Below are 15,838 nucleotides of genomic sequence, written 5' to 3'. Positions count from 1 at the left end.
ACTTATCGATCATATATCCATGGAAAACTTATCCGCTCCCACCCACCACCCTGCAATAGTACCTCTCTCCATCTGGTCACCACTCATAAACTTTTTACAATCTTAATTAAATTCAGTCATGTACCTCATCAACATCCTCTTTGCCTGGGAACCAATCACAACAATAGATCATAATATTACTATTAATACAAACAGGTACTACCTTATTGTTATTGTTATTATTATTATTATTAATGACACAACATTATTAATGTGATGATTGTTTTGTTTTGTTTTGTTTTCGGAGGAGGAGGAGGGATAACAGATAAAACCATTATTATTATTATTATTATTATGATTACTATTATTATTATTATCGTCATTATTATTATTGTGATGAGTATTATTATTATTATTATTATTATTGCCACTTTCCGTTAGACATGGGCTCTGCCTCGGGCNTATTGTGATGAGTATTATTATTATTATTATTATTATTGCCACTTTCCGTTAGACATGGGCTCTGCCTCGGGCCCCTGCTTGTTGGACCACAGCCTGTGGTCTCCTCGCTCCTCCTGGCCTCTACCCTTCCCCGATTTTCTACCCTGGACTGTTCCCACGTGGCGCATCACCTTTTTTTAATGCACTACTCACCAGTTTAGGAAAAGGAAGGGGGAAACATAAAACAAACAATCAAATCGCAGCTCATGACACTCTCCCACCTTGTTTTTTTTTTAATGCATCACATACACTCTGATTTTAATGTACTACATGTATTAGAAAACACACACACCTTTTAAAAAAATGTATTAAAAAAAAAAAAAATTATATATATACATATAGAAGTAGGGTAAGGTGTTGCGCTACGTGCACTCTGGGGCACCAGGGGGACGGGGTGGGGGGCCCGGAGGTGTTGGGGGCTGCAGGATGGTCCCCTGTGGGTCGGGAGGGGCCTGAGGCATCCCGTAAAAAAGAAAAGAAGGGAAAAGGGAAAAAAAAAAGAGAAAAAAAGGAAGGGGAGAGGAAAGGGAAAAAATAATGATAATAATAATAATAATTAAAAAAAAAAAAATCTTAATTTCATATGAGATTTGCACCTCTGACCCCCTCCACCTCCATCCGCCCTCCATATTGTTATTATTGTTATTCATTACTATTACTGTTGTCATCATTGTTATTATTATTATTGTTATTATTATTATTATTATTATTATTATTACAAAAGCTGTAAGTTGGCATTTCTATTTATTTATTTATTTTATAATTTTTTTATTTATTTTTTTGATTGTTTGTTTATTCATTTCTATTATTGTTTTTGTTTTTTCCTTTTGCCTGTCTGTTAACTGTAGTGTTTATTATATTATTGTTACTATTATTATTATTATCACTGTTATTATTATCAAGCTTTATAACTATCATTATTGTCATAACTATCATAATAATCTTTGTAACAATGCAACTGTTAATACTGTTAGTTGTACTCTCAAGTGATACACACATGCACATATGTTAGTTGTACTCTCAAGTGATACACACATGCACATACACATATACACACCCGCACACACACACACGCATAAAACCACAAATATCGTTGTTTGTTGTTCTCACTTTGTCTGTCTGTCCATGTCACTGTATTGTCCTGTTGCACAATTAAAATTAAAAAACAAATAAAATAAAATAAAATAAAATAAAATGTCCAACTTTACAGCAGAAATAAACGTTTACAGCCTGGTACAAACAAGAGTTTTGATCGCTATAGCTAATTTCAACATTCCAGCAGCTGTACCTGTGGTGAATTTTTATATAACTCAGCTGTTAACATTTTATTAAGGCTTACAGTTAAGCATATTTAAGAGCAGGCCTCTTTGAAAGACAAGCTGTCTGCTGATAGTGTCCTCGGCTCCTCAGCCAGATCCACCCTTTGCTCCTCTGTAGCCCCATCCTCTGGTCACCTCTGGCTCCAATAAAACAAGATGGGAACAGCCTTAATATCGACCTCAAGGTTTAAAACAGGAGTCCAAAAACCAATGGGTGACGTCACAGTAGTTAATGTCCATTATTTTTACAATAGTTTATGTAAGAGTAGAGCTCAGAGGCTAACTGAAGGCCATTGACCAAACACAAATTGAAATAATGTGCAGCTTGTTACATTAACAAAGCTAAGAAATGATCATTTTGCTATATCTATCAGGATGTTTTAAAGGTAATTTGTTGGGAATTTTCACTGAGTCATTAATTTGGCAGAATTGATGCAATTTTAAGATTTTCTCTAAAGCACAAGCAAAATTTACAACTGGTTTAGGCCTGTTGCCTGAGTATGAGTAAGAATCATAATGCCTGAATTGAAATCAATCAATCAATCAATCAATCTTTATTTATAAAGCACTTTTCATACAAAAATGTAGCACAAAGTGCTTTACATGGTTTAAATGATTTGGGAATTTAAATATGTTACAGAAATCAATTAAAATAGATATTTCGGATAAATCAAAATACCATTTGATTTAAATGTAAAGGTATTCACTGTATCAATGAAATAAACAACAGTTAACTGCAGGAAAACTCAACTAATATCAACTTCATTTATTGTCACGTGCACATAGCTACACTAACCTGTGTCTCTTGGCTGACAAACAGTAACTGCCTAAGTAAGCCCTACAGCATTTATTTACTACCATAGACACAGTCTAGGCTGAACCACGTTTGTTTCAGGGGTATCCAAGAGTCATCTAGAAACAGGTCAGTGATATGAGGTTACTTTTATCAGCAGTGTTGGGCAAGTTACTTTCAATATATAATACATTGCATATTACTAGTTAACTTGATTTGAAAGTTACTTTGCAATATTACTTTCTGTGTAAAGTAATGCATTACTTATTATACTACTTTTATCTTCACCAAAATAACCTCTGAAGTACAACTAGGCATTATAAATGGAAGAGGGTCATGCTGTTTGACAGCAGGTAATCAAAGCACAGAAGCTCCAGTTTATTGTAGTCCATTAACGTACAAATCCAGTTATGGACAGTATTGTTTCGCCTAATCTGATAATCGGCTGGAGACTGTAAACTGAATTGCACTATTTTGGGACAAATGAAGTTGTTTGAATTGAATTGAATTGAATTGAATTCATGAAGGCTCCCCTTTAGAGCAATGGTCTGGCCCACTCATGCATTCACATGCATGGTAATCACTACCACTGTTTATTGAAATCACCCTCTTATTTCAGCAGCAGTGGGGTGATATATCACAAATAGCCTACTCATTTTTAATCAAACACAGGGACACAGGGACAGGCAGACAAAGGATCAAAGTCTTGTAACTTGTGAGACAGGGCTAAATATTTTTAGGTCTATCAAATGAAACATGATGGACAAATGCTGAGGTTAGCTCAACTTAAGCAGATTGCCGTGCAAGTCAGTCACAATGACAAGCGCAAACTAATACACACCAGAGCTGGAAGACCCATCTTCTGGTGCCGGGTGTGCCGACCAGGTACAACAGCACCAAAGAGGGAGGTGTTAAAGAGGGGGACAGTTGGTGTTGCTCCAGCATTGTGGAGGATGTGAATGGAAAAACATACAATATGCTAATGCATATTTGACAGCATCATCCACATGTGCCAATCACTGGGACAAAAAGCAAACAAACTGGAGCCTGTGTCCTTATTCCCACAGATTTCAAGCAGCCTTCATACACAAAAGCAAAATGAGATACGCTAAGACATTGTTGGGTACATGAATGGAAACACACTGAACATGCTAACGCACAGTACAGCATCTTGTACATGTGCTGATCACAGGCACCCTAAGATGGGACAAAAAAACTTGGGGGGATATTGTTCTGGTGGTGCACTGATGGAAGTGGTGCGGTGTGGATTAATGACAAATAAAAACAATAACAGTTTATTTTTCAGGTGGTTACTGCATAATGTGACATTGTAAATGTAATGATATTACACCAAATCCTATTGGTAAGCATCGGTGAACAAATACTTAATAAATAAATCAACACTTCAAAACACCTATTTTATATACAAACTGTGTAACCGTACAAATTGAACAAATTACATTCCGCATGATAAATTTTACTCAACACCATTTTCCCCCCATCTGTGGTTAATGCCATGACATCATAGATGATGTCCACAAGAATATAAAAGCATAGTGAGTGCAGTAACTAACATAACTAACTAAATAACACAAAGAAACCCAGGATAGATGGGATGTTTTTTCAGTGGTACATACAGTAGAGAAGATGGTACACTAGCCTAAACAACAACAACAAAAAATTAAACAATTAACAAACATGGTTAGAGCTTTGAAAGGTGTGAATGATGTCTTCTCACTTACTTTGTCCTACAGTGGCAAACCACTAGTATTGGTATAGTATTTTATTGTTTAGGTTGGAGGACTTTGACACTGTAATGCCAGGCACTTGACTTGCTGCCTCTCTTCTGCCCCCCAGCTTCTCTGACCTACAAATGCATGGGGGACCAGTGGACAGTGTACTGTCGCGTGATCCGAGAGAAGAACCTCTGCCAGGACATGAGGTGGTACCAGCGCTGCTGTGAAACCTGTAGGGACTTTTATGCCAAGAGAATACTGCACAAGACCTAATGATCAAATGCACCTACTTTTCCTCCACATAACACTCCTTTCTGTTTATGTTTTTAATGTTGTTGAATGTCAAGATAAAATAATGGCGAGAAAACAACTTATATTACTGATAAAACTTTTTGTATTTAGAAAAGTACACGTACATGTACATTTTTAATAGTCTCCTGAGCTTCTAGATTTGTTTAAGACTTGAAAATTTCCTTTATTTCTTTTGCTGCACACCAAACAAATAAATGGCCATTATAATGCCAATCCAGATGGCTTGATCGCAAAGAAACATTGACAGTAAGCGCTTGACTTTGAAGCAGACTTATTCTGACTGGTCTTTAAGATTAGATGGGATTATGAGTAAACCAGAGCGATTCCCTCTGCTATCTTTTTCAAATATGCTCTCCATTGTGTCTTATACTCTGTTGTGTTCTATTATAGCTAATTGTTGCAATGTCAAATAACTAGTAAATAGGTTTATACACACACACACACACACACACACACATATATATATATATATATACATATATGTACACACAGTATATATTTATGGTACTTAAGTATTAATTAACTATACTGTTATGTGTAAGTATTGATTGGGAGCCATGGTAAAATGCTGTAGGATTACATTGACCCAGCTAATGATAGGAGACACACTGATCTACAGGTCTGTTTGAGAGCCATGGATAGATGATGAAGCAGAGCATGGTGCAAGCATGAACATACACTCTAAGGGTGCATGGTTGTAGGCTTGGGCAGTATGTATTTTTTCATACCTTACTAAATTTCACCTGTTATCCTTATTAAACAGGAAACACACCTTCTGAATTCATGTTTCTATCAAGCAGCATCTCTTTAGGGGAAAGAAAATGAAGCCAAGAAGTGCCGCTTGAGGCTGGCTCCAGAGACCAGTCAGTCCCCACAGACCCCCATGTTAAAATGTCCAACTTTACAACAGAAATAAGTCTTTACAACAGTTTACAGTCTGGTAGAAAAAAAATGAAAAATTTATATTAAGGCTTAAAGTTACACATAATTAAGGGCAGGCTGCTTTGAGTGGCAGGCTGTCAACTGATACTGTCCTCAACTTCTCAGTCAGATCCACCCCTCATTCCGCTACAGTGCCAGCCTCCACAAACTAATGGGTGACATCGCCGTACAATTCATTTTTAAAGTCTATGACTTCTCCCTTTCACAGAATCAGGACTAGCGTAATTGCCTTGTAAACTCATCATAAAACACACTTAATTCCAACTTGACAGAAGCAAGATAATCTCACCTGTTAATTGTTTAGTGCACTGTTATTTAGTTGGTACACTGTTCCAACAATCACCAGTCCTGGTTTGGTCAAATTAAACCCTTAATTCACTGATTTAGATGTGAAAATGTGCTGTTTTCCCCATGGTCTGTCTCTGCCTTAGCCTGTTGTTTACAGTCCTGTCACATTATCCCTAATGCTGGCACTCAGCTCAGCTGCCTCATGCATCAACAGAGACTGACCTCTGGGTGTGTGTGATGTTCATTATATACATTAAATCAGCCTCTCCATATGAGTTTAATAGAAAGCTGAGCTTCTGTATTTTTGACAGTATTGTAAATCATACAGTTGGGATTTATAAATACCCTGATATACTGTAATACCGCCCAAGCCTACATGGTTGTTTTCTATCAGATGCAGTCCAATTGTTATTACTGTCTGTTCTAAGATTTATCAAAATTCACCACTTAGATAAACTATGCAAAATCTTCTTCTGCAGTTCTAGTTGTTAGTCCTATAAGTGGGGATTAGTATAAGCAGAAATTCATACAGTAGGAGCAGTGAGAACTAACACCTCTCGTTGGCTATTTCAGTATTTGTCATCCTGACAGTAGATATGGTATAGCTTGCCTAAATCTGTCAATTGCTGTGATCCCTCAAGTCATAAACATGTCACTTCCCACTGTGGCCTCAAGGGAGGGCTGTTGTGATTCTGTTTGGTAGCAGGCCAACCGTGGCTGTCAGGCATTCCAACTTCCTTTAGAGCACAGACCGTTGCTCTGTAGACATGAGCTCTTAGCTAGTACACATAAAATGAAATTATGTTCGTGTAGAAATTAAATTTAAAGAAAAGTAAATTATTTAAACTATTTCATTCTTGGCTTTTTACACAATTTTGTCCCCTTTTTCAAATCACAGTCCAGAGTGTGGTGGTAATGGACCTGAGCTTAAGCTGTTTGGTAACTGATAAAAACAAGAATAAAAAGAAGAACTTCTGCACTTTAGTTAAAACAGTAACAGTTAAGCTAGCAAACAACTATTCATAAACTAATTCATAATAACTAAATCTTATCAACATGGTGATCCTTTTAATAAATCTATGGAATAGTCACTACATACAGTGTCAGGTAGGGTGACCAGACGTCCCAAAAAATTCAGGACAGTCCCGAAATCCAAGCAGTTGTCCCGAATCCCGAATCCTGCCCTAATTGTCCCGAAAATGACACTAGAGCAGAGTCTGGAGTAGTTATTGCTTGATAAAACATTAAAAACTGATCATGGTGGTTGAGTCGTCCTGCAGCTCCCGCTGGCTGCACATTGGTTGCAGCAGTTCCTACATGAACTATGGGTGTTGTAGTTTTTAAATTGTGTACAGTAGTGGCGATGAAGTAGTAGATGAAGAAAGCGCAAGTTGCAGCCGCGAGGACAGGGAAAGCGCCGGCTGCCACGAGAAGGAGTGATTTGTACGTTGCAGCGCAGCCCCTTGTTCTAACTGTTCAAAACTGCTCTACAAACTGATACGCCTGTAACGAATGTACCAGGCGTCTTTTATTTTGTTAGCTTTTTTTTTTTAAATTGAGTTTAAAGGACAAGTGCACTTACATTGATCACTTCCATTGAATAAAACGAGAAATTAGAAAAGAGGAAAAGATTGAAAAAAATTGTTAAAATTCAATTAGGGAACTGCTCACAGACATATTGTCTCTGTGTGTTTTTACATCTATTGTTGCTTTAATTTGCAGCTATGATTTTAATGAAGCTGACATGTCATGACAGTCAATGACAGTCACCAGCAGCTGCTGTTCAAACATATCATCACCCTTGCAACCCTTTTCAGTTAGTCATGGAGCTTACATGCAATAACAATAAAAGCCTTATCCAAAGGATTAAATGGTGCTATACTATGACCTGTTTCACAATTGTGAAATTCACTCAGTCATTGTTAACAGTTATCTGTTTTTGTGTGTTATAGGTTTATTTAATATTATGGCCTTGTATTGATGAGTCTTTTTTTTTGCCAGTGTAGTGCAACTTTTCATAATTATTCCTGTACTGTACTTTTTTTGTTGCACATACAGAATGTGTAGTACATGAACTGCCACTACTTGTATTTCATGGTGCTGATTTGGAACTGAGTAAATCATCTGTTCATACAGCCATTAAACCATTTATCTGTTACTCTGTGTAGTCACACTATATCTGTGCTCTCATCCACTGTGTGACCAAAATTCATCACACCATTCTGCTCCATTTCTATTCTATTTCAAGTCTACTGTAAACGGATTCTCATTCTGTTGTTATGTAATAAAAGATGAGATTTTACATGGGAAAACAAAGATATGTGGATTTGCAATTCAATCAGAGTGCCGACTGCCTTCCTTCTCCTCCTGTCCTCACAGCACATTGCCATACACTGTAGTATTGCAAACAATTAAATGCCTAACAAATCACTTTTGTAAACAGATAACATTTTTAGATATTCATATTATTATAGTCATACATCTTTTTTAAGGCATCTGTAAATTCTTGCAATCTAAAAAAATTTATTAAGAAGCTGAAAGATCAGGAAGAAATCTAGTAAGTGGACCTTGATTCGTATGAACCATCAAGCTCAACACTTCTTAATTAGTTTTAAATAACAGTTTAAACAGTTTTTAACTACCCTGTGAATGATTTGTCCATGTGTAATAATAGTTTACAGATACTTTATAATATAGATAATATGTAGCTATAGCATAAAATTGACTTGCATATTAAACTTGGCAGATGGAGGTTATCAGGCAGGTCATGTCAGCCTCAGGCTTCAGTCGACCTGTATTTGCTTTTTAGGTAGGTGAGGGAGGAAACTCCATTTTCACAAAGGCTAGTTGTTTCAAAAGTCAAATATGATGGATTCATGTTCATGTGTATTTTCAGACTTCTTTTTTTATTTTTGAAAAGAAAAAAATAAATAAAAATTTTCAAACAATAATATGGCGGCCCTCCTGCAGGGACTCTGAGGACCCCTTAGGGGTCTCGGACTCCATGTTGATGACCCAGGAGTTTAATGTTCAATGATGTTTTGATCTAGGGTCCTGTAGCAGCCAATGATGTGATAATTGCTAATGACATCATCATTTTTCCAGTTTTAATGTAGTAAAAGTTCATAACTTAATGACTTGGCAGTAATGGTGGTGCAGTGGTTAGCATTGTGGCCTTAAAGCAAGAGGGTACTTGGTTCAAACCAGTGGTGGGAGAGCCCTTCTGCGTTCTCCCTGTGTCAGCGTGAGTTTCCTGCAGGTGCTCTGGCTTTACCACAGACCAAAGACATGCAGGTTAATTGGTGACTCGAAACTGTCCATAGGTGTGAATGTGATTGTGAATTGTTGTCTGTCTCTATGTGTCAGCCTTGTGATAGTCTGGCGATCTGTCCAGGGTGTACTCCGCCTCTCTCCCAATGTCAGCTGGTATAGGCTCCAGCCCCCTGCGACCCCTAACAGGATAAGCGGTTATAGATAATGAATGAATGAATGTAATAACTTTCCAATAAGGTAATAAAAGTTTTGAACTGATTAAGTAATAACTTATTGAGCATAATGTAATATTGTAATAAGTTATCTGGTTATTGCATTCCATATATATATATACATATCCTCATATGATGTGTGTGTGTGTGTGTATATATATATATATATATATATATATATATATATATATAGCCGATATAAAGCCGATTCAACATACTGAATTTGTCATAACCAAGAAACGACCTTATGACTGCCCCATTGACCTTATCCCGGGGGCACCGATTCCTAAGGGGAGACTTTATTCTATTTCCGGCCTTGAGAGGGTAGCTATAACCGAGTACATTGAGGCTTCTTTAAAAACAGGACTCATACGCCCCTCATCGTCCCCAGCAGGAGCAGGGTTCTTTTTTGTGGGGAAAAAAGATGGTTCTCTGAGACCCTGTATTGACTATGGACCATTAAATGATATTACCATTAAGAACCGGTACCCTCTGCCCCTCATGTCATCAGCGCTTGAGCAACTGCAACAGGCCAAGATTTTCACCAAGTTAGACCTAAGAAACGCTTATCACCTGGTCCGCATTGGAGAGGGCGACGAGTGGAAGACTGGTTTCAACACTCCTTCCGTTCATTAGGAGTACCTCGTGATGCCATTCGGCCTGACCAACGCTCCTGCAGTATTTCAGGCTCTGATCAACGACGTGCTGAGGAAGTTTCTTAATCAGTTTGTATTTGTCTATTTGGATGACATCCTGATTTTCTCCCCTGACAAAGACTCTCACGTTCACCATGTCCGCCAGGTCCTCCAGCGGCTGCTGGAGAACCAGCTTTATGTTAAAGCAGAAAAAAGTGAGTTTCACGCCGATTGTGTGTCTTTTCTGGGCTTCATCATAGCCCCTGGAAAGATACAAATGGATCCGGCTAAAGTTAACGCTGTGGCTCAGTGGCCTACACCTGATAACCGCAAGAAGGTTCAGCAGTTCCTGGGTTTTGCTAACTTTTACAAGCGGTTTATCAGAAACTTCAGCGCCATAGCTTCTCCTCTTCATGCTCTCACCTCTCCTCAAGCTCCGTTCCTGTGGTCTCCCCAAGCTGAGAAGGCCTTCACCCGGCTCAAGGAGATGTTCACCACCGCCCCCATTCTCACGGTTCCAGACCCCAGTCGGCAGTTCGTGGTGAAGGTGGATGCCTCTAACGACGGTGTGGGGGCGGTTCTCTCTCAGCGCTCTGCCAAAGATCACAAGCTGCATCCATGTGCCTTCCTGTCCAGGAAGCTTTCATCGGCGGAGCGGAACTATGATGTCGGTAACCGTGAGTTACTAGCTGTTAAGCTAGCATTAGAAGAATGGAGACATTGGTTAGAGGGGGCTCAACAACAATTTATTGTCTGGACTGATCATAAGAACCTGGAGTATATTCGCAAGGCCAAGCGTTTGAACTCCCGCCAAGCCAGATGGACCCTGTTCTTTAACTGCTTTGACTTTGTCTTGTCTTACAGGCCAGGGTCCCAGAACACCAAGCCGGATGCTCTGTCTAGTCTGTTTGACCCCGAGCCTGCTGCCAAGGAACCTGAGCCCACCCTGCCACTGCACCGTGTGGTAGGAGCGGTAACGTGGCAGATAGAGTCTGAGATGAAGTGCGCTAATGGTGAGAACCCTACACCTAGTGGTTGTCTTGATAATCACCTGTTTGTTCCTGTTGCCATGCGCCCGCAGGTGATTCATTGGGCTCACACCTCAAAGCTCACCTGCCACCCGGGGATCAAGAGAACCATGTTTGCCATCAGACAAAGGTTCTGGTGGCCCTCCATGGAACGTGAGGTCCGGGAGTATGTGGAGGCGTGCCCCGTCTGCGCTAGGAACAAAACCTCCTCCCAGGCACGGACGGGCCTGCTGCAACCACTCCCGGTGCCCAGCCGACCCTGGGCTGAGATCTCGCTGGACTACGTCACGGGGCTCCCGGTCTCCCAAGGTAACACCACTGTTCTCACAGTGGTGGACAGATTCTCCAAAATGACTCATTTCATTGCCTTGCCTAAACTGCCGTCTGCCAAAGAGACGGCAGAAACCATGATGAATAATGTTTTTCGCATCCATGGTTTTCCTAAAGACATTGTTTCTGACCGGGGGCCCCAGTTCATCTCTCGGTTTTGGAAGGAATTCTGCAGTCTGATTGGTGCCACAGTCAGCCTCACGTCCGGTTACCACCCAGAGGCCAATGGACAGACTGAGCGCCTCAACCAGGAACTGGAGACGTGCCTCCGTTGCCTGGTCTCACAGAATCCATCGTCCTGGAGCAAGCACCGCCAACAACTCCCTCCCCACAGCAGCTACTGGGTTGACTCCCTTCCAGTGCGTCTTTGGCTACCAACCTCCCTTGTTTCTGGAGACAGAGAAAGAGGTCATCGTCTCGTCCGCCCATGCCATGGTCCGGTGTTGCCACCAAATCTGGGCAGCTGCTCGCAAGGTCCTCCTCCGCAGTGCGGACCGCATGAAGAAGGCTGCTGATCGGAGGCGCCGGCCAGCTCCAGCATACCAGCCAGGCCAGAAGGTCTGGCTCTCTACACGGGACTTGTCGCTCCATGTTGTCTCCCGGAAGTTGGTTCCCAGGTTTGTGGGTCCATTTCCCGTGTCCAAAGTTATTAACCCTGTCTCTGTCCGTCTGCGCCTCCCCAGGTCCCTGAGGGTGCATCCCACCTTTCATGTAGGAAAGCTCAAACCCGTTAAGGAGAGCCCCATGGCTCCTGCAGCCGCACCCCCTCCACCCCCCCGAATGGTTGATGGGGGCCCGGTATTCTCAGTAAAGAGACTCTTGGCAGTACGCAACCGTGGAAGAGGACGCCAGTATCTGGTGGACTGGAAGGGCTATGGCTCGGAGGAACGCTCTTGAGTCCGTTCGAGCTTCATTATGGACCCAGCTCTCATCAGGGACTTCCACAATCGCCACTCCCAGGTTCCTGGTCCGTCAGGAGCCGTCCCTAGAGGGGGGGTACTGTCATAACCAAGAAACGTTGTTAAGTTAATTTAATCAGTTTGTCTTGTGTCTATGTTGTCTCGTGATTTCCTGTTTTATTTTGAAAGTTAACTCTCCTCTCGTTTCAGGCAACTTGCTCCTTCCCCTGTGTGTTTTCCCGCTGGTCTGATTGTCTGCCCCGCCCCTGATTGTTTCCACCTGTGCCCTTACCCTGTGTGTATATATTGTCTGTGTCTCCCTTTGTCCTGTGCCAGTTCGTCTTGTCCTTCGTGTCAGAGAACCAGCGTCGTATCCATGCCATTTTGCCATTGCCATTGTCAGGTCCTGTTATTTTGATACTTTGTTATGTTTATCTTTTGTTTGTTTTTTCATAGTGATAGTTCAGCCTCAGTAGAATGATCTTTTGTTTGTTTTTTCATAGTGATAGTTCAGCCTCAGTAGAGTGATTTTCTGTTTGTTTCTCAGTCTAGCGTTTATTTCCTAGATCTCTTTTTTTTCTTAGCCTTAGTGTAGGTTTTTCCTCTTTCGAGAGTGATTTTCATTTTGTGTTTAATAAACTTTGATTTTGTACTTTGTCTGTCGAGTCGTGCATTTGGGTTCAGGTCCTTTGTTCGGTCGTGACAGAATTGAAATCAGAAACAGTGGAGCCCATCAGTGAAGGAAATCACAGATTGGTAGTTCAGCTCAGCGCACGACAAGAGAAACTTTAATGTGGAAAGTTAACAATGCGCTAAAATCAAGAGGGCATGAGATGAAAAAAAACAAAAAAACAACTTGTTTTATGAGGATGGCCTGCTCTATTATGGCAAAAATAATAATCATGATTCTTTTGACTGATATTGAAATTAGAACTATTGAATTATTATTTTAACATGATTACTCATAGGCTTGCCTCTCAAAGGCCAACCCCACGTCCACGTTGTGAGAGGCGGAAACAGATAAATACGGGATTGCCAGGCAGGGTGAAGTATGGCGGGTGGCTTGCCACCCAGGCCACTACGGTAGCCATGAAGGCCTGTCTGGACCTACCTGGAAACATGCTGGCCAGCGGGGCACTGGTGAAGCTAGGTGGACCAATCATTCGCTTAGTGGATAACAAATGATTACAGAAACATTCATGACAAAGATTCAGCAAGGTTTGGAAGTGGAAGGTGTCTCCCCCCCAGACAAGCATCACGCTGGATAACCCAAGCTGAAAGGAAGTTGTTCAGCTGACCCCCCTTCTTACAACCAAACACACCACAAAGATTGGCTCCTGGAACATCCGCACAATGTATGAAGTCGGTAAAGCATCCCAGATAGCAGCTGAAATGAAACAGTACAACCTTTCCATAATAGGACTCAGTGAAACAAGATGGACTCAAGCAGAAAAAACACAGTGTTCAAGTGGAGAAACAATAATATACTCGGGTCACAACCAAGACAACACCCCACACACAGAAGGGTAAGAATCATGCTTTCAAGAGAAGCAGCCAAGTCCCTTGTGGAGTGGGAGGCAGTAAATGCTCGTATCATAGGCTGACCAAACGTCCTCTTTTGCTTGGACATGTCCACTTTTCACGTCCTGTCCAGGGTGTCCGAGGGGTGTTTATAAATTGATGATAATGTCCGGTTTTCCTTGTGTGTGTGTGTGTGTGTGTGTGTGTGTGTGTGTGTGTGTGTGTGTGTGTTAGAGTGTGGCACGGGCCGCATATTACTGTCCGAACCCAACAGTCATTCTATTTTGCAGCCCCCAGCAGCAGTGTGACATCGTCAAACGACGATGCTAAGTAGCCTAAGTTAACATAGAAAAGTAAGAAAACTGGTTATTCTCAACATGAGGTCTGGGGAGGATGGGGACCGACCCGAGGCCAGATAAATGATTGATGATAAGCTATAAGAGCCAAATTAACCCGTAAGGGTCCATTTGGTTCCATTTTGTACAGAGGGGCGCAGGCTGAAACAGTTTGGGGACCCCTCTTCAGGATAGGCTCTCATCTGTCGAAGTTCAAAAGTTTTCAATATCTAATGTTAATGAAATAAGATCAGATAAGTTGAAGTTGCTGCTGACTTATATTTTTACTTGTTTTACTGTTGCATTGAATATGGGTGTTGCCATATTGATTATAATAAGCTGACATCAAAATGATTTGCTGACAAAATAATACAATCATGTTGTTTAGTTCAGCATAATACCCATTCATACAGGAGTCCTGGTTTATTGAGGGGCACATATGGTCAGGGTAGGGAAGAGAAAAGCACTGGACTGGAGGACTATGAGTAGGGTTGCTGTTATAGTTGTGTTTAATAGAGTTGTTGTGCGACTGTCAGTCTGGAATAATGAGCTTTGGTGAATACTTAGCCCATGTGTACAGGACTGTGCACATCCATGTGTGTGAGCATGTAATGTGTGGATTGGGTGGCCTGGGTGGATGTATGACTCCCAGCCTGAATTTTTGTCCCAGTCCAGCCCTGACAGCAAACAAAAGACAACTTCTACGACATATTACAGCAAGTCATCAATAAACAGGAAAAACGACATCATCTTACTAACAGGAGATTTCAATGCCAAGATAGGTCAAGACAACACAGGTGAAGAACAAGTAATGGGAAGACATGGTCTGGGAGAAATGAATGACAATGCCGAACAATTCACTGATTTCTGCGCATTCCATAACTTAGTCATAGGAGGAAGTGTCATCCCACACAAAAGAGTACACAAAGTCACATGGGTTTCCCTAGACCACAGAACCAAAAATCAGATTGAACACATATGCATCAGCAAGAAATTCAGGAGATCTCTCCAGGACGTCAGGGTGAAGAGAGGAGCCGATTCAGCAACAGATCATCAACTCCTAATAGGAACACTAGGCCTAAAACTCAAGAAAAATCACAAACACAGCAACAAAAATCAGGACAAGATAAGAGGCATCATGCTTACATCTGTGTCAGGGAAAATACTATGCAGGATAATCCTGCAAAGACTGTCAAAAGAACTAGACAAGAAGCTCAGAGACCAGCAGGCAGGTTTCCGCCAGGATCGATCATGCACTGACCACATCCCCACAATTCGCATTATTGTAGAACACAGCCTGGAGTGGAACACATCTCTAAACCTCACATTCTTCGACTTCCATAAAGCATTCGACAGTCTAGACAGAAACGTTTTGTGGAAACTTGTGGCACATTATGGTACTCCAAATAAGTTCATAACCATCATACAACACTTTTACCTACAATCATTCTGCAGTCATACACAAGGGCCATCTCACAGACAGCTTCACTGTAGATACATAAATGTAATACATGTAAATTAGGCCTATCCTGACCCGAAAAGATGCAGAAAAATTGGTCCACGCTTTTGTTACCTCTAGGCTGGATTACTGTAACTCTCTATTATCAGGTAGCTCTAGTAAGTCCTTAAAAACTCTCCAGCTAATTCAGAATGCAGCAGCACGTGTACTAACAGGAACTAAGAAACGAGATCATATTTCTCCTGTTTTAGCTTCTCTGCACTGGCTCCCTGTAAA

General features: G+C 41.0%; 1 protein-coding gene across 1 annotated transcript in view; it reads left to right on the top strand.

Annotated features, from left to right (window-relative positions):
* Positions 1 to 8,169, top strand: part of adamts17 (ADAM metallopeptidase with thrombospondin type 1 motif, 17) — a 487,878-nt gene extending 479,709 nt beyond the window's left edge. Inside the window, exon 23 of the mRNA XM_050041105.1 lies at positions 4,450 to 8,169. Within this exon, the coding sequence (XP_049897062.1) occupies positions 4,450 to 4,601 (152 nt within the window). The 3' untranslated portion in view covers positions 4,602 to 8,169. The remainder of the gene's footprint in view (positions 1 to 4,449) is intronic.
* Positions 8,170 to 15,838: the final 7,669 nt, after the last annotated feature.

The sequence above is a fragment of the Epinephelus moara genome, chromosome 1 (genome assembly GCF_006386435.1).
Source record: "Epinephelus moara isolate mb chromosome 1, YSFRI_EMoa_1.0, whole genome shotgun sequence".
Classification (NCBI taxonomy): Eukaryota; Metazoa; Chordata; class Actinopteri; order Perciformes; family Serranidae; genus Epinephelus; species Epinephelus moara.
Note: the sequence above shows the minus strand (reverse complement) of the source record. Positions and strands in the feature narration are given on the sequence as shown.